The sequence below is a fragment of the Clytia hemisphaerica genome, unplaced genomic scaffold, assembly GCF_902728285.1.
Source record: "Clytia hemisphaerica strain Z4C2 unplaced genomic scaffold, Clytia hemisphaerica genome assembly, whole genome shotgun sequence".
In the NCBI taxonomy this organism is placed as follows: domain Eukaryota; kingdom Metazoa; phylum Cnidaria; class Hydrozoa; order Leptothecata; family Clytiidae; genus Clytia; species Clytia hemisphaerica.
The window spans coordinates 443,645-460,357 of NW_027104115.1; the positions used below are offsets into that span (position 1 = coordinate 443,645).

Sequence of the window (16,713 nt, forward strand, 5' to 3'; positions counted from 1 at the left end):
AAATTATAATTTACAAAGAATTAGTAACTTCTTTATTTACACACAAAAACTCTCAAAGTTGCGATCATTAGTGTTAGATATTCATTTTGTGTGATGCTTTTTCTCAACAAATGAAAGCATGCTTCAAGCAACGGATTAGAATAGGTGGATTAAGAACTCATAGAAAACACTCCTCGTTAGGTTATCAAACTTTCTTACGAGTTTGCTAGCAATTAAAACATGATAAGTTGTAAAAAAGTTGTAAAAAATCATTACTTTCAACATTTTCATTGGTCATTACGTATCACGTGGTACATTTTAAATAAGAAAATGCACTTTTTTAGCCCTTTCTATCCAATGCAGAAATTAGCCAAATAATTTGAAATTTATTTTCCTAATTCTAAATACAGTCTTCTTTCACCAGTATGCAACCATTCGTGACCCATCGATAGTTTCTTAGTTATAGACCATACGTTAATTTCACTTATCTGAAGATTGCATTGACAAAAGAGATAAAAATTTACATTAAAACTGGTCTCTAGCGTTTGTTGATGCTAAAACTTAAGTGCAGGATTTAAAATATTTGCAAAATCATCAAAATTGATCGAATCATAGGACAAATTCGTTTTCGAAACTGTATAAATTGGAAAATTGTTCTTATAAAAACAATGAAAAAACTAAACGAGGAGTGCGCAGAGTCATTTACAGATTTTTCTTGTAACAATGAGAAGACAATGGATCTCTCTTGGGAGCAACGAGAGAAGTTAATCCACCTATTCTAATCCGTTGCTTCAAGTAAAAATCATGGGCTTCCGACCATTAATTGGCATTTGTTTAGCTTCTTCGTGATCAATGTGAAATTCTATCAGAAGCTTGTATTAGACTTGAAGTATACCCCACATAAAAATCAATCGGACATAAAAGCCTTAGGACATGGCAGACCCAAATCAATTTTTGATTGGACAATGTGTCCGACCACCTAAATATCGTTATTTCGAGCCCTGGGACGGCTCCCTTTAAGGCCTTGTTTATACGCTAAACCAAAAAATAATTCGCACATGTAAATGGGGAGGGCAAATGGGGTTTGTGATTTCCGAAATACCAAATAATTTTGCCAAAATTTCCGAAATTCCGTAAAAAAATACTTGCAATACCATTTTGTTTTGATTCAACTTTGTATTTTGATAACCAGCCCGGTCATTCATTTGAGGGGTATGCATAATAGCTTCTACTGATGCAAGCTACCTGATCTCACGGTACGAGATGGTGAAAGTTTGATTGATAAACTTTGAAGTATCAAAACAAACTAGTTGTCAAAGAGATTTTAAACAGTAAGTGAAAATACAGTCCAGAAATCAACCGCCTCAAGATTTGCCCAATCATCTCAAGTTGGCGGTAATCAGCCATAAAAAATTTGTCAATTTGATTCCAGAGATAGTACGTCAATTCGTTCAAAATGGGAAATCAGGGAAGCTTTTCCAAAAATTGGAAAATCAGGGAAATATCTTTTCGGAAATCGATAAATCCGGGAGACTTTTTTGCCGAAATTTGGGAATTATCTGAAAATTCTTTTTTCAAAAATATTAAAAATGCGTGAGATTGCGTGAGAAATTGTTTTTAAAAAATGCATGATAGTTGGAAGGTCTGCTTTATAACTTTAGTGGCGCCTTCTTTTGCTTGCGAGTCAAGTAATGATAAAATAGGGGCTCTCACAACACTATTAAGAGCCATATTCTCTAAGAACCAGGTAGGTTTTGTGAGTATGAAATTTTGTTTGCCTTTATTTTTGGATATTTGGTAGACAATAATGAAAAACTCAGAATCCCAAAATTTACCAAAATTTTGTGTCCCAAAAATCCATACTGGCAGCTTGAGGACTTAGCTTTTCTTTGCCAAGTCTGACTTTGAATTGAAAGGAAATATTTGAAGTTTCCACTAAGGTTACATGGGTTTCTTTTCATTTCTGAAAGTACTCAGATCAAATGTTGAAAATTTGAAGGGGTTTCACTCAACCTGGGCGAGCTCTACAGGCCCTAAAAGAAAGTGTTAAACTCAAAAAGTGCAATATTTGCCTCAATTATTCAGGAGTTGCAACTAATGTTAATTATTTATCCCTGATAGAGAAAGTTGCTTATTTTCAGGAACGAAAATAAAAACCATAATGATCAAGCCTTTTTGAGAAAAATATACAGTATGAGTCAAAAATTTTCTTATGTGCGATTTTTCTGGACTGGCGAGTCAAAAGTAAGGCCCTAGCTACACAATAGTTTAAAAGTTTTGAAAATCATTGAAAAGTACTTTTCTCCACCTTAAGAATAGAAAAAAAAAATTACAATTGCTGTCTGTCAACAACAAACTGTACCAGACTTTTTTAGCTTTGCACCAGACTCTAAAACTTTAGAAACTTTGTATGTTGAGGTAAGTTGGGCAGCTGAAGGTTGTTCTAAACTTGAGATTTTGTAGAATTTTTGGCTATGTGGGACTTTGTCAATGCTTTTGATGGGGAAAAGGCAATTTTGGGGTTGAATAAACATCTGATTCTCAGTTATCTGTCAGTACAGTATAGAATACCAACTGTAGGAAAATAGCAAGCTTTGGATTCACTTCTAATCTGCTCACAGAACTTATTCAAAACGAATTTAACTCTACTAAACAAGGATCACTATAAAGACTAAGTCCTAACATTCTAAGCTGATTTCCCCTTGGGGGGGGGGGGCTAGGGTAGATAGATTACTTGACTACTGATGGATGTTGGTGGAGGATGAGGGGAGAGAGGGGAAAAACCGACCCTTACCGCCCGCACATACCCAGCACCCATTATGTAAGTACCCCCCCCAGGTGATTTTCAGATCTAGCTTTAAGAAGATTACTTTAGGTTTAACTTTAAGGGCTGCATCCTATTATATTTCAATACTATTCCAGGGAGTTCCAGGCTATCATTGAAGTGAAATTTTTCTCTTATCATTGTTTTGATGCTGAACAGGAGTTTTTTAATTATTCAACATGATTTTGCGTCTGTCAACAGGTCTGTTACGTTACTTTTTGGTTATTCAATATGACATCGTTTAGGAAAAGGTCTACAATCAGTGCCAGAACATATTGGCGATTTTGACTATTTTACCATTTTTTGGCCTTCAACTTGATTTCATCAAATATTTCGATCTAGAAGGGATTTATTGGTTTCTAGGCTATATTTCAAGCCCTACCGGACCATTTTTGAACTTTTGGATCCTCAGATCCTAAGGTCCTAAGTCTTAAGTCTAGCGTTAGAACTCAGAGTTAAAACTCTATCCTTCCAGCCTTATTTAAAGCGCTTCCAAATTGTTTGTGTGTTCAAAAAATTTTTTGTGGGGCAATTTACCCTTTTGTTTGCTCTAAATGTAATTTTAGGCCTTTACTGTAATTGATTAAGATCCAAAAATAATTAGGAACCGAATTTGGACCCTACGTGGGACTCGAAATTTAAAAAAAATGGGACTAAAATTTTCCTCTCAAAAACTTTTTTTTTCACCCTACTGAATTTTAACCCATATGGTGTGGGGCAAATGTGACCACATATTGTTTGGTTTTTTGTTTTTCAAACAAAATTAAAAGATTTTTTTCAAAGATTTAAAACATTTGAATTCTCAGAAAATCATATCCGTCTGAAACAGTGCTTTTTAGTTGGTGACAATAGCTTGTTTCGATCCTGCCTTTTTATACAAGAAGTTTGGTTCTAAAGGAGGTCAGGGTCCACAATGGTCAAACTATTGCCAAAAATTACCCTAGTAAAATGTGATGAATTATAATTAGAGAAATAGTGCCGTGACATCAATTAAGAAGGGTGTGCTCACTCTTTAGTGAACACTAAAAAGTTAGAGGTCAGACGTGAAAAGATTGCATCTGAGGTTTCAATAAAAGAAACATTAAGATCTAAAGGGATAGGAATGTTGTAGTTTGTCAGTCCGGATCTTAGTTCTTTTTGTTTTTAATCCTTCTATATCTTATTTCGAATCCTATGATAACTCAAGTTGCTATGATACATGATTGTAATTGGCTAATTAGGATTTAGAAAAGTAGGAAATTGACTACAGAGCACTGCTCTAATCATGAATAATTGCTTGTGCAGTTTGTTATGTTTCTTGAACAATTTAATTAAGGAATTTTCTTTTTCTCTTGTGCCTTGGTGCTTTGATACATTTTTCATAACTCACACAATATTAAAGCACTCATAATGAGAACAAAACAGTTGTATTTTTGGAGACACTTTGCATGGATATGTGATTAATACTTTTAAATGTCTTCATGATTGCCATTTATGTCAACGATGTCTGCTGCTTTTATCTGAAATGTGCTTTGTGCTTGTGTATCATAAAAATCTCTTTAAGGTTATCATGTGAAGAGGAGTACTTGTAGTTTGATGGTCCTCACTTATGAATGTGCAAACCAGAATTCGAATGGTGTGTTTTTAGAATGCGCATTAATTCGCCTTAAGATGATAAAGCGACGAATTTAAAGCTAATTAGGATGTTTGCTGTTTACAACTAAACCCCAGATGAATTTCAACCGAACTTGTAATTAAAGTGACAAAAAGTTTTCTTTATTTTGAATGTTTGTATAACTGATTTTGATAATGTTTTGATTCGTCAACTATGTAGGAAGTTTTCAACGTTTTGACTGTCATATTACAATAATGCTCTCTCGCCTACTAATGTTTAATTTTGTCATCAATGTTTAGATCATTACAGTATTACAGTTGATAAACTTTAAAGTTTTATAAAATGTTTTAATGGTCAAAAAGCTCTTGGGAGGAGGAGAATTTACTTGGTTTTTCTTTTTAGCATCCCATTTTCTTAACCTTACGTTTTAATGTAGTTTGTCATAATTATAATGTCATCAAATATTCATGTCATTTTTATATCATAATGTTTATGACGTCATTGATTCTTAAGTTTTGATCACTTTTAAGATCTCGTTTACTTTCTCCTTCATGAGATCAAAAATATTAAGGCTGAACTTGAGTTTTGTGTAGGGATATCAGAGAGACAATGTTCTCATTTTATAAAGTATTAGAAATCTGCCTAAGATTGCTTAGTCTGTATACAAATAACTCAGTTGTGTACACCGTTGACTGTTTCGTTTTTTATTATTTGCTTTGAAATAGAGTCTTGTATGTCTATGCCATTTTGTGTCAATTGATCTAAAAAGAAAGTACTATGAAACTTCTGTTGAATGTATATAGACAGGTTGGTTTTGAATGTGATGGTTGACTTCACGTTGTTATTGAGAACACTTTCAGTCCACTAAGCTTTCGTAGTGTCCGCTATCCTCATATAATATTTTTCGCTTTGACCTCGTTTGGGATACTAACGGATTTTTATATAGTTTTTCAATGTTTTATTTCAACATATTTTTCAATGTTTTTCATAAAGTTCAAATAACGTGAAAAATAAATGAATGAAGAAATAGAAGATATAAAAAAAACATGTAAAATCTTTAACAGATTATTCAAGAAAAAAACCCTGTTAATGTTAAAAATAAAGATGAAAGGGGGCAAAGAAAGAGATGTGAAATTTTTTCTTGGTGAAAAAACTTCATGTCTCTCTCTATTCTACGTTATTGAAAAATGAAGCAAATCTTTCATTAAAAGATAGCTTAAAACGCAAGAAGACTTCAATATCATTTTGTCAACCCTTCTCTTTACTATTTATCTTTTTTTTCAGTGAATTTTCATTTTGTTTAAGACTTCGGTACATCTCAGTTGGGTTGCTCTTTTCATCAGTGAGCTTGAACTCCTTTCTCATCGTCAAAGATTGTAATCTTGTTTGGAGAACGTTTTATGTTATGTCTCTACTTTGATCAATTACTTGCGGTGTTGTTGTTGTGTTATGGCCCTAGTTTTTTTGGTTTGCGCGATGAGTACTAGTAAGAGTGTTTTCTTCTGTTCAATACAAGTTTTTTTATACGAAACTATATAAGAACATAAGGCTTCGATGGCCAAAATGTTAAGAACAAGTTAAGAAATTGCAAATTGCAAATTGCATTAAAATACTCACAAAATTGTGAAATTAAAAACAGGAACGTTCTTAGGCTTAAAACTAAAAAAGTTTAAGAACGTTCGAAGGTTTCAAAAATTTTGGATGTTCTTTCATCAACTTTCTTCGCAACACAATCAACATGCTATCTATCTTCGTTCTTCCTTACCGTTTTCAGGTTGTCTTCTACTACATGCATGGTTTTTCATAAAAATTAACAAAATTGTATTTTCAGGTATAAAAAATAAAAACGAAAACTCAACCAACAACACAATATGGCAGATGAGAACCAATCACCACAGAAGCCAGTCCAATCGAAGAAAGGACCATCATATCGTGGCCCACCACCACGTAAAGATTTAGTTCAATCACCCATGAAAAGTAAAGACTGGAAAGGGAATGGTAAGCTTTAGTTAATTACTTGTCTCCCATTAATTTCAATTGATTTTCTTCTGCTTTCAAATTTAAATAAGGTCAATAGGGCATAATAGATCTATCAAGACGACAATTACATTCAGTCATACAAAAATCACGATGACCTTGTTTTAATATTTATTTCGGTAACTAAGAAATCTAGCTATAATCTTTCGGGAATTGAGAATTGTAAAAAGAATAGAACCAATGGTCTGGAATAGATTCTAGTTACGATTTTGGGCCACGTTGGTATGTCTCGAATGATTACTCCAAGCAGGACTGAAGGGGAGTGAGTATCTATTAAAAGTATTGAGGTGGTGACAAGATCTATCCATACTCTCGGGGTCAACTTACACAATGTGCGAACGTGTTTCTTTTGATTTCAACGAGTCTGACATTCACTGTGTTGTTGAGGGCTGTTAAAAGATAACAAAGCTAACGAGATGAGAACAAATTTTGATAACTTCTATTTGAAATCTTATTTAAGCGTGAACAGGATTCATTTATAAGTTGGTTTTACTTAACGGAGGTTTTTCGCACATCAATTTTGAAGGTTAATAATTTATAAGGCAAGTTTAAGGCACTTTTTAAATATAATAATCATGACGTTCTTCAGATACAACAGTTTTGTATTATACATTTTGGATTAGTGTTTAGGGTTTTTAGTCAATCTTTGACTTTTTTACTTATATCAAATTTGAAACTTACTTTACCCTCTTCAAAAAGAGGAACTCTTAGGGATTTTCTGCCTTGGTAACCCTTTCTATTATCAAGGGAACGAAATCGAGACAGACTTTTTTTAAATGAGTAGGAGACTACTTAGTATTTGTTGTTTCCATGTTTTTAAATCTTTTGACTTTAAAAGACGGTTAGTATCAATATCTCGTGAAAATCATATCAAAACAATATCACAAATGGAAAGAGTGTTTCGAACATTAAAACACTAGGGCTGTAGTTAAAGAGTCAATTTAAGACTGTGATTAATAGGGGTTCATTTCGTTGATTGCATTGGTTGGTGTTCTTTTATCAAAAATATAGTTTTAACCTCATCTGAGGTCTACTGGGATAAACACCCAGATGGTTGTGTCTATAAGAAACGTATAAAATACGATCTATCTATAAAGAGTCATCATTAAGTAAAATTTATTTATACCATATTTGAGCTCTAAGTACGATGGAGAGCGATCCTATAACAAAAATTTTTTATAAGGAGATGAACGCTCTCCTTCAAAAATTGAGCCCTTTCGGATCCGCCACTGCTTTTAACTACTTATGACTTAACCCCTAGTTGAGCTGAACAAATGTTTAACTTTTTTCTGCAGATATTTTCAAAGGAGAGAAGTGCGGAACCTATAGAAGGTATGGACCGAACATCATTACAAACACCGGACGTCGGTATATTTCCCTGGCTTATTGAACGGTGCAGAAGTGTACGACGACAGGCCCGTATCACGTGGCAGGGAGTACGATTCGGAGTATGTCAAATTATCGATGAAAGGAGGACACAGCAGTAAGTTGTTGAACAAAAATCTGTCCCTTTTTTGTTAAAGCTACACGTTATGTTATTACATTACATCCAGAAACAAGACGATGTATTCCCGTTTGCCGTTAATCCTTTTCTATGGATTCAGCCGAATGTTTCGATGGAAGGCCTCTGCTCTCATAAGTTTCTTTCTATATAATAACAACCTAAAACTATCAATTTTTGAGCACATCGGCCAATACCGCAAGTGCTTTCAACGTTTACGGAGAAATCTAACTGTACTGTTACGATGATTTAAGTAAAAGCCAATGAGTTACCTGCTCTCTTATTTAATTGAAACGCTCTCTTAAAATCTTCAATTCCATTTGGTTTGTTATTCTTTCTTCCCACTGGCTTTGTTTTGCCTTCGATATTTGCTTCAAATTGTCCAAACTATTTCAATTATTCATAAACCCTGCTTTATCAAAATTGTCGAACTATATTGAGTGTTTGCTAGAGAGTTTTACATTGAGAACCTTGTTCGGTTTGTGAAACATTTGATCAAAAGAGATATGCCTTTTACACACACTTTTTCCTCGTATTTTGTTCTGCTTGCTATCCTGAGGAAATATGTTTTTCCTGCTCTAGACTTGATCCAATCAGGCGGTGACGAGGCTAGTGAAAGTACGGAACGACGACAGAAGACGAGCGATAATCTTTCTGAATTCAACAAGATATCCATACAAGGAGGACATAAAGGTAAATACTGCCTTAGCTTTATAGGTTATCTTACATTTCAATGGCAGATTGACGGCCGCCCACTCTAAAGCTTTAAAGGAGCGGCCAAGGAATGTAAGACGGCCTTTCATATGCTGCTCCCTCGGTCGGGTTTAATTGCCCTTGCGTGTAAGCTTGAAAATTCTGTTTGTACCATCCAATACCTGAAAACGGGGGCTGGTGCTCAGGTCTTCCACTGCAAAATCCGTGATGCGATTTAAGCGAAACTTCGTTACCCTACCTTCCAGACGTTTTCCCGACCTACACAGCTTTAGAGCTTTAGCGTGTCGGAAGTACCAGATAATTTTTTTTTCTAAAAATTGCTGTTTCCTGTAATTTTCTCTTCGCAATTTTTTTATGGGCTGGTCGCTTTTTAGAGCAGTTTGTCTGCAGTGGTTGAATTTAGTGCAGCTAAATTATTCGTTTCTTATTTGACAAAATTTGCACTAGGAAAGAATAATAGTTTTGTTCAAGGGGACATAAATGGAACCTGAAATTTCAACTAGAAAACTTCTGAAACTTTGTTAGCTCCAAAGATAGATGGGCACATATGAAGAAAAAACCCATAAAACCATGGTCAGTTCTATATAAAAATGTCTACCCATAAAGAGGATCATTGTTCAGACTGAAGATTCATGTTTTCTTTGAAATTACTATACTATTTTATAGGCTTATTTTGAGAAAACTCTTAAAATGAAGATTTAAAATTTCGTCTATTTTAAGCTTTGAAAATTAAGCATCGTGGTTAAAAATTTTAGAATTTTTATTCTGTTGAGATTCTTTTTCAGGCTCTTATGTTTTTGTACTTAGTCTTAAAAATAACTTTGACAGTCAGTATAGTCGCACTCATGGCTCTGCGAGCACTTAAAAGGGCTATAAAAGGAAAACAATATTTTGAACAAAACAGGCCTTGGCAATAATTGGCTCATAATTTTAGAAAATATATGAAATTAACTCAGCCATGCAATTAGAGTACAAAAGAAAAAATAGATTCTGGTTTACTTAGGTCACGGTTAATCAAGGGTTTGCTTTTTCCTAGCCATATACAATCGTTGAATTGCTTGCACTGCATCCTGAATTTTATATAAAGCCGATCTAAAGTTTCTCTCAAAATATTTTTACAGCGGAGACAAAAAGGCTCTAACTTTTGATAGAATTCGAATTAGATATCGGTTTTGTGCTTGTTGAAAAGATAAACAGAAGTAGAATATCATTACAAACATAAAAAAATGAAGACTGTAAATGAAGAAGGAAAAAATCAACAGTTGAATCGGACCGTTGGATAATTCCTTTCATCTTTCATCTTTTCAGATCTACTTCGTCCAGACGTTGAATCAACAGACGAACCAGATTCCGGACGAAGACAAAAGTCTTGCGATACTGAAAACCTCTCACATTATAACAAACTCGCCAAAACAGGAGGTCATAAAGGTATGCCTTTTTCTTTGGATTTCTCCCTTCAACCCCTTGTTTCATTATCGCATACAGTAGTATTTTTATGTATGTCAATTTGCATCTTAAATATAAGTCTGCAAGTCGTACTGTAGCAATCAATTTTACGTTTTTGAGCCAAAGCCTATAATAGTTAGGGGACCAACCCTTAGAATCCGTAGCATCATTCGTGGGACGCAACCGCATGTGATTGGTTCAAAATTTGATAGCATTTTGAGACTTTCTTGAGACTTTCTTGAGAGGGGCCCATGGAAAAGATTAGGCCTGGAAATAGAACTCTATAAAAGCCAACTCCTACTTTGGCACTTATATAAGTAGGCTTTGTGCTAAAATCAAAAATCAAAGAATGGTTTAATGGCTAAAAATTATCCTTCTTGTTTCTTCCTAAGGATCCGTTCTACTTCACTTTTTCGTAGAAAACGATGTTTTTTAAAGATAGCAAGCATTATATACCCTCGTCATTTCGTGGCACGCCTCCTTAGTAGTTGAATTTTAGGCTTCTTTTCTTTTGAAATAAGACTGGGCCGGTTTCTGACCGTGTATAGTTTTCACATTTTTAAACGTTGCTTTAAAAAGCTCGTATAGTATAGCTCTGATTTTGATTTATACATTCAAAATCAGAATAAATGTTTGTGTGGATATTTTTTCATTTGCGAGCTGAATGAACAAGATCCAAGACAAATCTTATAATGTTCTCCAATGTTCTGCAGCTGCACGTCCAAGGTTTACGAGAAAGAAACCATTTTGATTTGTTTACCATGAGCGTTCGAGTTTCGATTTATTTATGACAAGGATTTTTAAATAGAAACGTTTTATCGATGAAGTTATGGTTGAAACATCGATTTATTGCCGTTCACTGGCCATATTTACGATTTAGTTTTTGATTCTCATTGAGTGTCCTGCTGGGTGTGTTTGAAGCGTGCCTAATAAACATTTTTCTGTACAAAGCGTCTTATAGATTATAACTGATATAGTGCTTTAGTTTCTATATTAGTAGATCTGTTTTGCATTTGTACAACACATTTAGTAAAGAGCTGAGAAAAACGCAATTCTTTACAAATCAAGTTGGTTTTCTTTGCATATTTTAATTTCTTTTCAGAAAATCTTAGAATCATCTTTCGAAATTTAACTTTAATCATTTCTATGACTTTATCGTCACGGGGGATTATTTTCTCATTGCAGGTTAAATTCACACTTATGTTAGTTTAGTTTATCGAAGAAAGTATTTAGTTTCTGGAGGTTCTTCTTATTGAGATTTATTTCTACTTTATTATTTCTGGGGTAGATAGCGGTGAAAACTTTTCTAGGTCATCTTAAACTGAATTAACTATGAATTAACTTCTTAAAATTAACTTGTCAAAATTTGATCTGTTTAAATTCCACTTGGTTTTAGAAAATTTTAACCTATAATAACGGAGCGAAACTCTTGAACCTTTTCTACCACTCGATCCTGAAGTCTCAACTGATCGCTTTGTTTTTTTTTCTTTTCAGATCTTCTGCGTATGGACGTCAAACCGGAACCGGTCGACAAAAAGAAAGGCTGCACAGAAGCGTCCGAATACAGCAAAATGGCATTACAAGGCGGACACAAAGGTACATCCGTTTCTATATTTATTTAGCATAACAAACTTAAATTCTTCAATCGTTCAAATTTATTAAATTTTTGTGTTTTTTTTTGTCTGAATGACCAAATTTAAAGTTACAAAGTAGTATATTCGTCAATTCCCTTTCAATGTCCTGTCAGGTCTGTAATATTTTAATCTTTACAATATTAAAAGCGCTTCCTGTGTGACCGAGTTAGATAAGGGTGTCACCCAATTCTCAAGATTTTTAGCCTGTTATCCCCTTGTAGAGTCTATATCCTACGCGGATAGCCCAGTAATCTAGGATTTTAGACAGTGTCTAGATTATTTTCACAGGGCCAACGTATGAACGGAACATTTTGAAGGAGTATTGATTTTGAACGTGAACCGGTGTGAGGCTGACGCTTTTAGACCCCCCATCGCTCTGTTTCTCTATCTTTAAATTATGAGTTCGTTTTACTCATCCACTTGGATAATTCTCCCAAGTTTGTCCACCCTACAAGATTTTGATATTCGTCTGCTTTTAGATTTATTGAAGCTAGAGGGAATTCAAACGAACGGAGTACACGATGAAAAACCAAAAAAGAAAGTCAACAGCGATGAAATGTCAGAATTTACAAAAATGTCCATCGATGGTGGTCATAAAGGTAAGAAATCATCAATGTCGAAAGCTAACTCTCTAGCAACTGACTTTTTCCTAATTCTAAGTGTTAGTCGTCTTATATTATAAAATTCAAGCAAATGACGGCGGGGGGGGGGCGTATGTACGAGAGTCGCCAACACTGAAATAACACCGGTTTCAAATCACCGACAATACTGACCATAAAAACTCGTAAAACCCTTATTCTTTCCCCACATGACACGTTAACCGAAAATAGGGAGGACTAATACTTACATCTTCACTGGGACCTGAATTTTTAAATAAAAATGCCAAGTTTACGAACGAATTTGGCTATGAAAAAGCACAATTATTTGATGAGGAGTTAAATTCGCTATGAAAGTAGAAATTACGATGTTAGATCTCTCGTTTGATTGAAGGTGTAACGTACTTTCCAATGTTTGGAAAGCATGATAAATGAGAGTAAGGAAAACACGAGGCATAACAGTATGAAAAAAACTGAGCAACATAAAATAGAACTACTAGAGAAATATTAACTAAATATGAAAGGTTATACCCGCAGAAAAACCACGCTGTGCGATAGAACTTCAAAGGTTATCTAAAATTAATGTAAACAACTAAGGAGTATACATGTATGTGAAGTCTATTAATACGATGTCGAGACTGAGAATATTAATACTGAAATTTGAATTGTAAACTCGAAAGGAGAAAGTACCCAAAACAGTGAAATTATCATATTCAAAATGTTAAAAAAAAAAAAAAAAAAAAAAAAAAAAAAAAGACGGAAACAAATATTAGATAAAATATCCTAAACGCCTCTCTTTACTATCTCGGTAAAATCATTACGTAGTGTTGTGTGTTTAACAATTGATACAGAATATTAGGGATATAGTCAATGTAGCAACGAGAGTGAAAGCAAACCTCACTAGGATCCAAAAATAATAATCAGAAAGAGATAGTGGGCAGTTAAAGGCTAAGCAGAGGCACTATACTTAAAAAATTGAAAGTATGAGACTTTATTTTGTTTTTAAAAATATTAAGTCATTTACGGTTCTCAATTCCACTGGTACGTATTGTACCCCTTCCTCCATAAGAGAAATCCCACGCGGGCAACTTCTAAACGAATTTTGGGCGACGAAAGAAAAATTTTGGTTTCGTGTAACACCGTGGTTATTTGTTCGAAATGATTAGCCAGCAAACACTTGCTTTACCCAGCATACATTTTCTTCACAGGAAACATGCTTGACGTCATGACATTCGATGTCGGCTCGATAATATGCGAATTGCCGTTTGTTAATGATCCTCGCCCTGCGATCGATACTGTCAAGGCGGTCGATGCTAGATCTGTTGAGGTTTAGGTTGGTGGATGACCCGAAAGGATGATAGTTTGTCCATAGCACAATATTTGGTAGGCTGCGAATGAAGTTACCGATCGAATTAAAGTCAGTAGCTTTAAACGTGGAGTTGAATCTTAAGTTTTTTCAAATGTTCGGATAGTCGAAGCTCTGGGTCGATAAAATTCCCAGATTTTTCAGGTAGCGTTGTAATGGGTGTTTCACCGGTAAGTAAATTCATTAAACCCATACGAACACTTCACATCCATCCCTTCAAAGGTCGGGGAACTTTTAATCGCACTTTAAACTCACTGGTCTGAAAACGACATCTTTTTTTGGAATGGTGGTGGTAACCCTCTCTCATTCTTTTGGCAGATATATTACGAACAGACAGACCTACCGAACCCGAAACAGTACGTAAACTGAAAGCATGCGATGCTGAAAATTTATCAAAATATAACAAACTCGCAAAAACAGGAGGTCATAAAAGTAAGTCAATTTACTTTACTAACTTAGTTACTGCACTCAGAACTTCTTCTTAGGGTGGTTTTACACCACCAAGATCTTGAAAAGGGAAAGGCGTGCGCGCTTTTGATTTTTAAAGAAGTCGCTGTAATGTGTATGCAAGTGACGAAAATAGATATTGAAGACGTTGTATTGTCAATCTTTGACGTTAGAAATACGAAATGAAATCTCTACTTTTTCAAACTGTTTTGTAGTTGAACAAGTGAGGTGTTTCCACGAAAGTTGAATTTTTCGTGATCCTTTTATGTTTTCTTCACCAGATTTATTGAAAATGGACGCTAAACACGATATCGATACACGAAGAACAAAAGGATGTCACAATCCTTCTGATTATAGTAAAATGGCTCTTCAAGGCGGTCATAGAGGTAAACTACTAATTTATTGCTTCGAAATAGAAAGGCTTGCATATTAATTTTTTTGGGCCCGCGTTGTATCGGTATCTTATGGTTAAAACCTCGTCTTTATTCTTACGTACCAAGGTGAATGAAGATTTGATTTTAATTTCGAGCAGTAAAAAATCCGATAAGAAGAAAAAAAGACGAAAAGGATTCCCTGGTTGTTATTTGGTCGGGCTAAGTTTTAGTGGCCTGGTCTCAATTAGAATTTCGAAAACCGTTGAGGAGGTTGGAAGTGGCAGATGTCGGAAAAATTATTCTCCAAAAATAATTGATCATCAATAAACTTTCCTTTTCCTATTGAAATTTGTGTTACAAAAAAGTAAATAATTTATCGAAATGAAGTCTATAGTCTCCTTGTGTTTTACGCGTCCCACAAAAGAAATGGGATTTCTCCAATCTGATCGATGAAAAGAACAATTTTATACGTTTTATCTTTCTACGTAAAAAAAATATTTAAATCTTCTGACTAGACATCGAAGAAGGTTTAAGGGGACATCAAAAATATTTTTGTTGAAAATGGGTGAAAATCAAGAAGCTCCTCGAATTCCTCGAATTCCTCAAAAAGTTTTCAAATTTACTGAATCGCGTTTCTGGCAAAAGGAAGCACACAGAGATAAAAGTTAGATTTCATTCTTTTTCTACTATCAGGGTCCTATTTTGCATGCATGTGATCTGTTAAATCAGGGTGGTCGAAGATGCAGCATATCGCTACATATTTTCGTTAAGTTAGGTGAAATGAAGTTTAGTAGTGTTGCAAAATGAAGTTCTTTTGGCTTGATTGCTTAAATCTTCTAAACCAAAACTGCTTTCCTTATTTACAGTAGACCAGTGAAAAAAAACACACCGGGTTACATCACTCTCAATCAATATAATCTTCATTTTCAATTTCTTTCAATAGATTTATTGGTCATTGAAGAGAACAAGCCAGCTTCAAGACGAATGGACTACCAACGGCAGGGAGGTGATTGGTTTGAACATAACAATAACAACGACATCAAAAATAATAATAAAAACGAAACCACTAGACCCGCATCTGCCAGTGGGCGACGACCAGCTCCCACAAACGGACATCAAAAGTAAGTCTTTGTTTCATTTGATATCTTAGAAACTTAGACCTAAATGGTAATTGTGGGATTTCTAGACTAGGAACGACTTATGATTTCTTTTATTTTAGATGGTAGACTTTTCTGTCTGCTGCCGAAACCCTAGAGGAAAAAAGTTTAGGCCAGCTTTCTTTGTTTTTATTGATTACCCCGTTTACTTTGAAATTTCGGAGGCTTAAATCAAGGCAGAGGTATGCTATATAATATATTATTCCTTATCAATGTTCTTAATTTCAGTCAATCGAACGGAATCCTTCCAGCGGGAATCGAACAAGCATCAAAAGGGGGAAAGAAACGATTCGAACCATCGCAACGAAGTCAAGCACCCTTTGCAACGTACTTTTAGATATCGAGTATGTTTCGTTGTTGCGCAATGGATTGTTTGGAGTGCTTTCATAAGCGCATAATCTATAGCGCATGTTCTTTTTAAACGCATTCTGTATCATAGCTTCTAGTTTGTTCTTTGCTTATAAACATTATCAAGTCTTATATATTCATTCTATGGTTAGGGAAAGTCACATGGAAGGGTTTAGACCAGGAGTTTACAGGGGGTAAATGACGTCAAATACCGGTTTTAGAAAACCTGACTTGAGACAAAAACCCGAGACATTTGATTTGTATCAACTCTGGTAAACTCTAACTCAATTTCATTCACGTAGGTTCTAAGAAAAAGATTGCGAATCATATTCTGTATAATATCACACTTCTTATTTCCAAATCTTTAAAATTCAAAATTTTCAGTAATATTTTTTTGTCCATGTTCTGCCATTTTTCTCTTCCTTTTCTTCGACATTTAATAGTTTTTGCCTTTATCGTGAACAATTAGTTTTTAATAGTATTTATTATTTTTTCAAGGTCTTCATTGAGGTAAAACCTTCTTTTAAAATTTTTATTTGTGATACTATACCATTTATCATTTTGTGTAAAGTAACAACATTTTAACATTGAAAAATAATGTATTTATATCCAATGACATTTCAAAAATAAATTGTTGTGTTTTCCATGTTGTAGCTGTATCAGGACTAGTTTAGGTATAAACTAAACAAAAATCAT

At 34.4% G+C, this 16,713-nt stretch overlaps 1 protein-coding gene across 2 annotated transcripts; it reads left to right on the forward strand.

Annotated features, from left to right (window-relative positions):
• Positions 1-7,722: 7,722 nt before the first annotated feature.
• On the forward strand, positions 7,723-16,648 carry LOC136813482 (uncharacterized). Of its 2 annotated transcripts, XM_067069995.1 has the most exons (9): positions 7,723-7,917; positions 8,518-8,628; positions 9,958-10,077; positions 11,590-11,691; positions 12,209-12,328; positions 14,010-14,123; positions 14,420-14,524; positions 15,456-15,633; positions 15,898-16,648. In XM_067069995.1, exons 1-9 carry the CDS (start codon positions 7,899-7,901, stop codon positions 16,004-16,006), a joined length of 978 nt encoding a protein of 325 aa, XP_066926096.1. In that variant the 5' UTR covers positions 7,723-7,898; the 3' UTR covers positions 16,007-16,648. The 2 variants fall into 2 exon arrangements, with proteins under 2 accessions (XP_066926096.1, XP_066926097.1); XM_067069996.1 differs by lacking the exon at positions 14,010-14,123.
• Positions 16,649-16,713: the final 65 nt, after the last annotated feature.

Coding starts and splice junctions, on each gene's coding strand:
- LOC136813482 (XM_067069995.1), top strand. Junction 10,078..11,589: donor CAAAACAGGAGGTCATAAAG/GTATGCCTTTTT, acceptor TTTTCTTTTCAG/ATCTTCTGCGTATGGACGTC. Junction 11,692..12,208: donor ATTACAAGGCGGACACAAAG/GTACATCCGTTT, acceptor GTCTGCTTTTAG/ATTTATTGAAGCTAGAGGGA.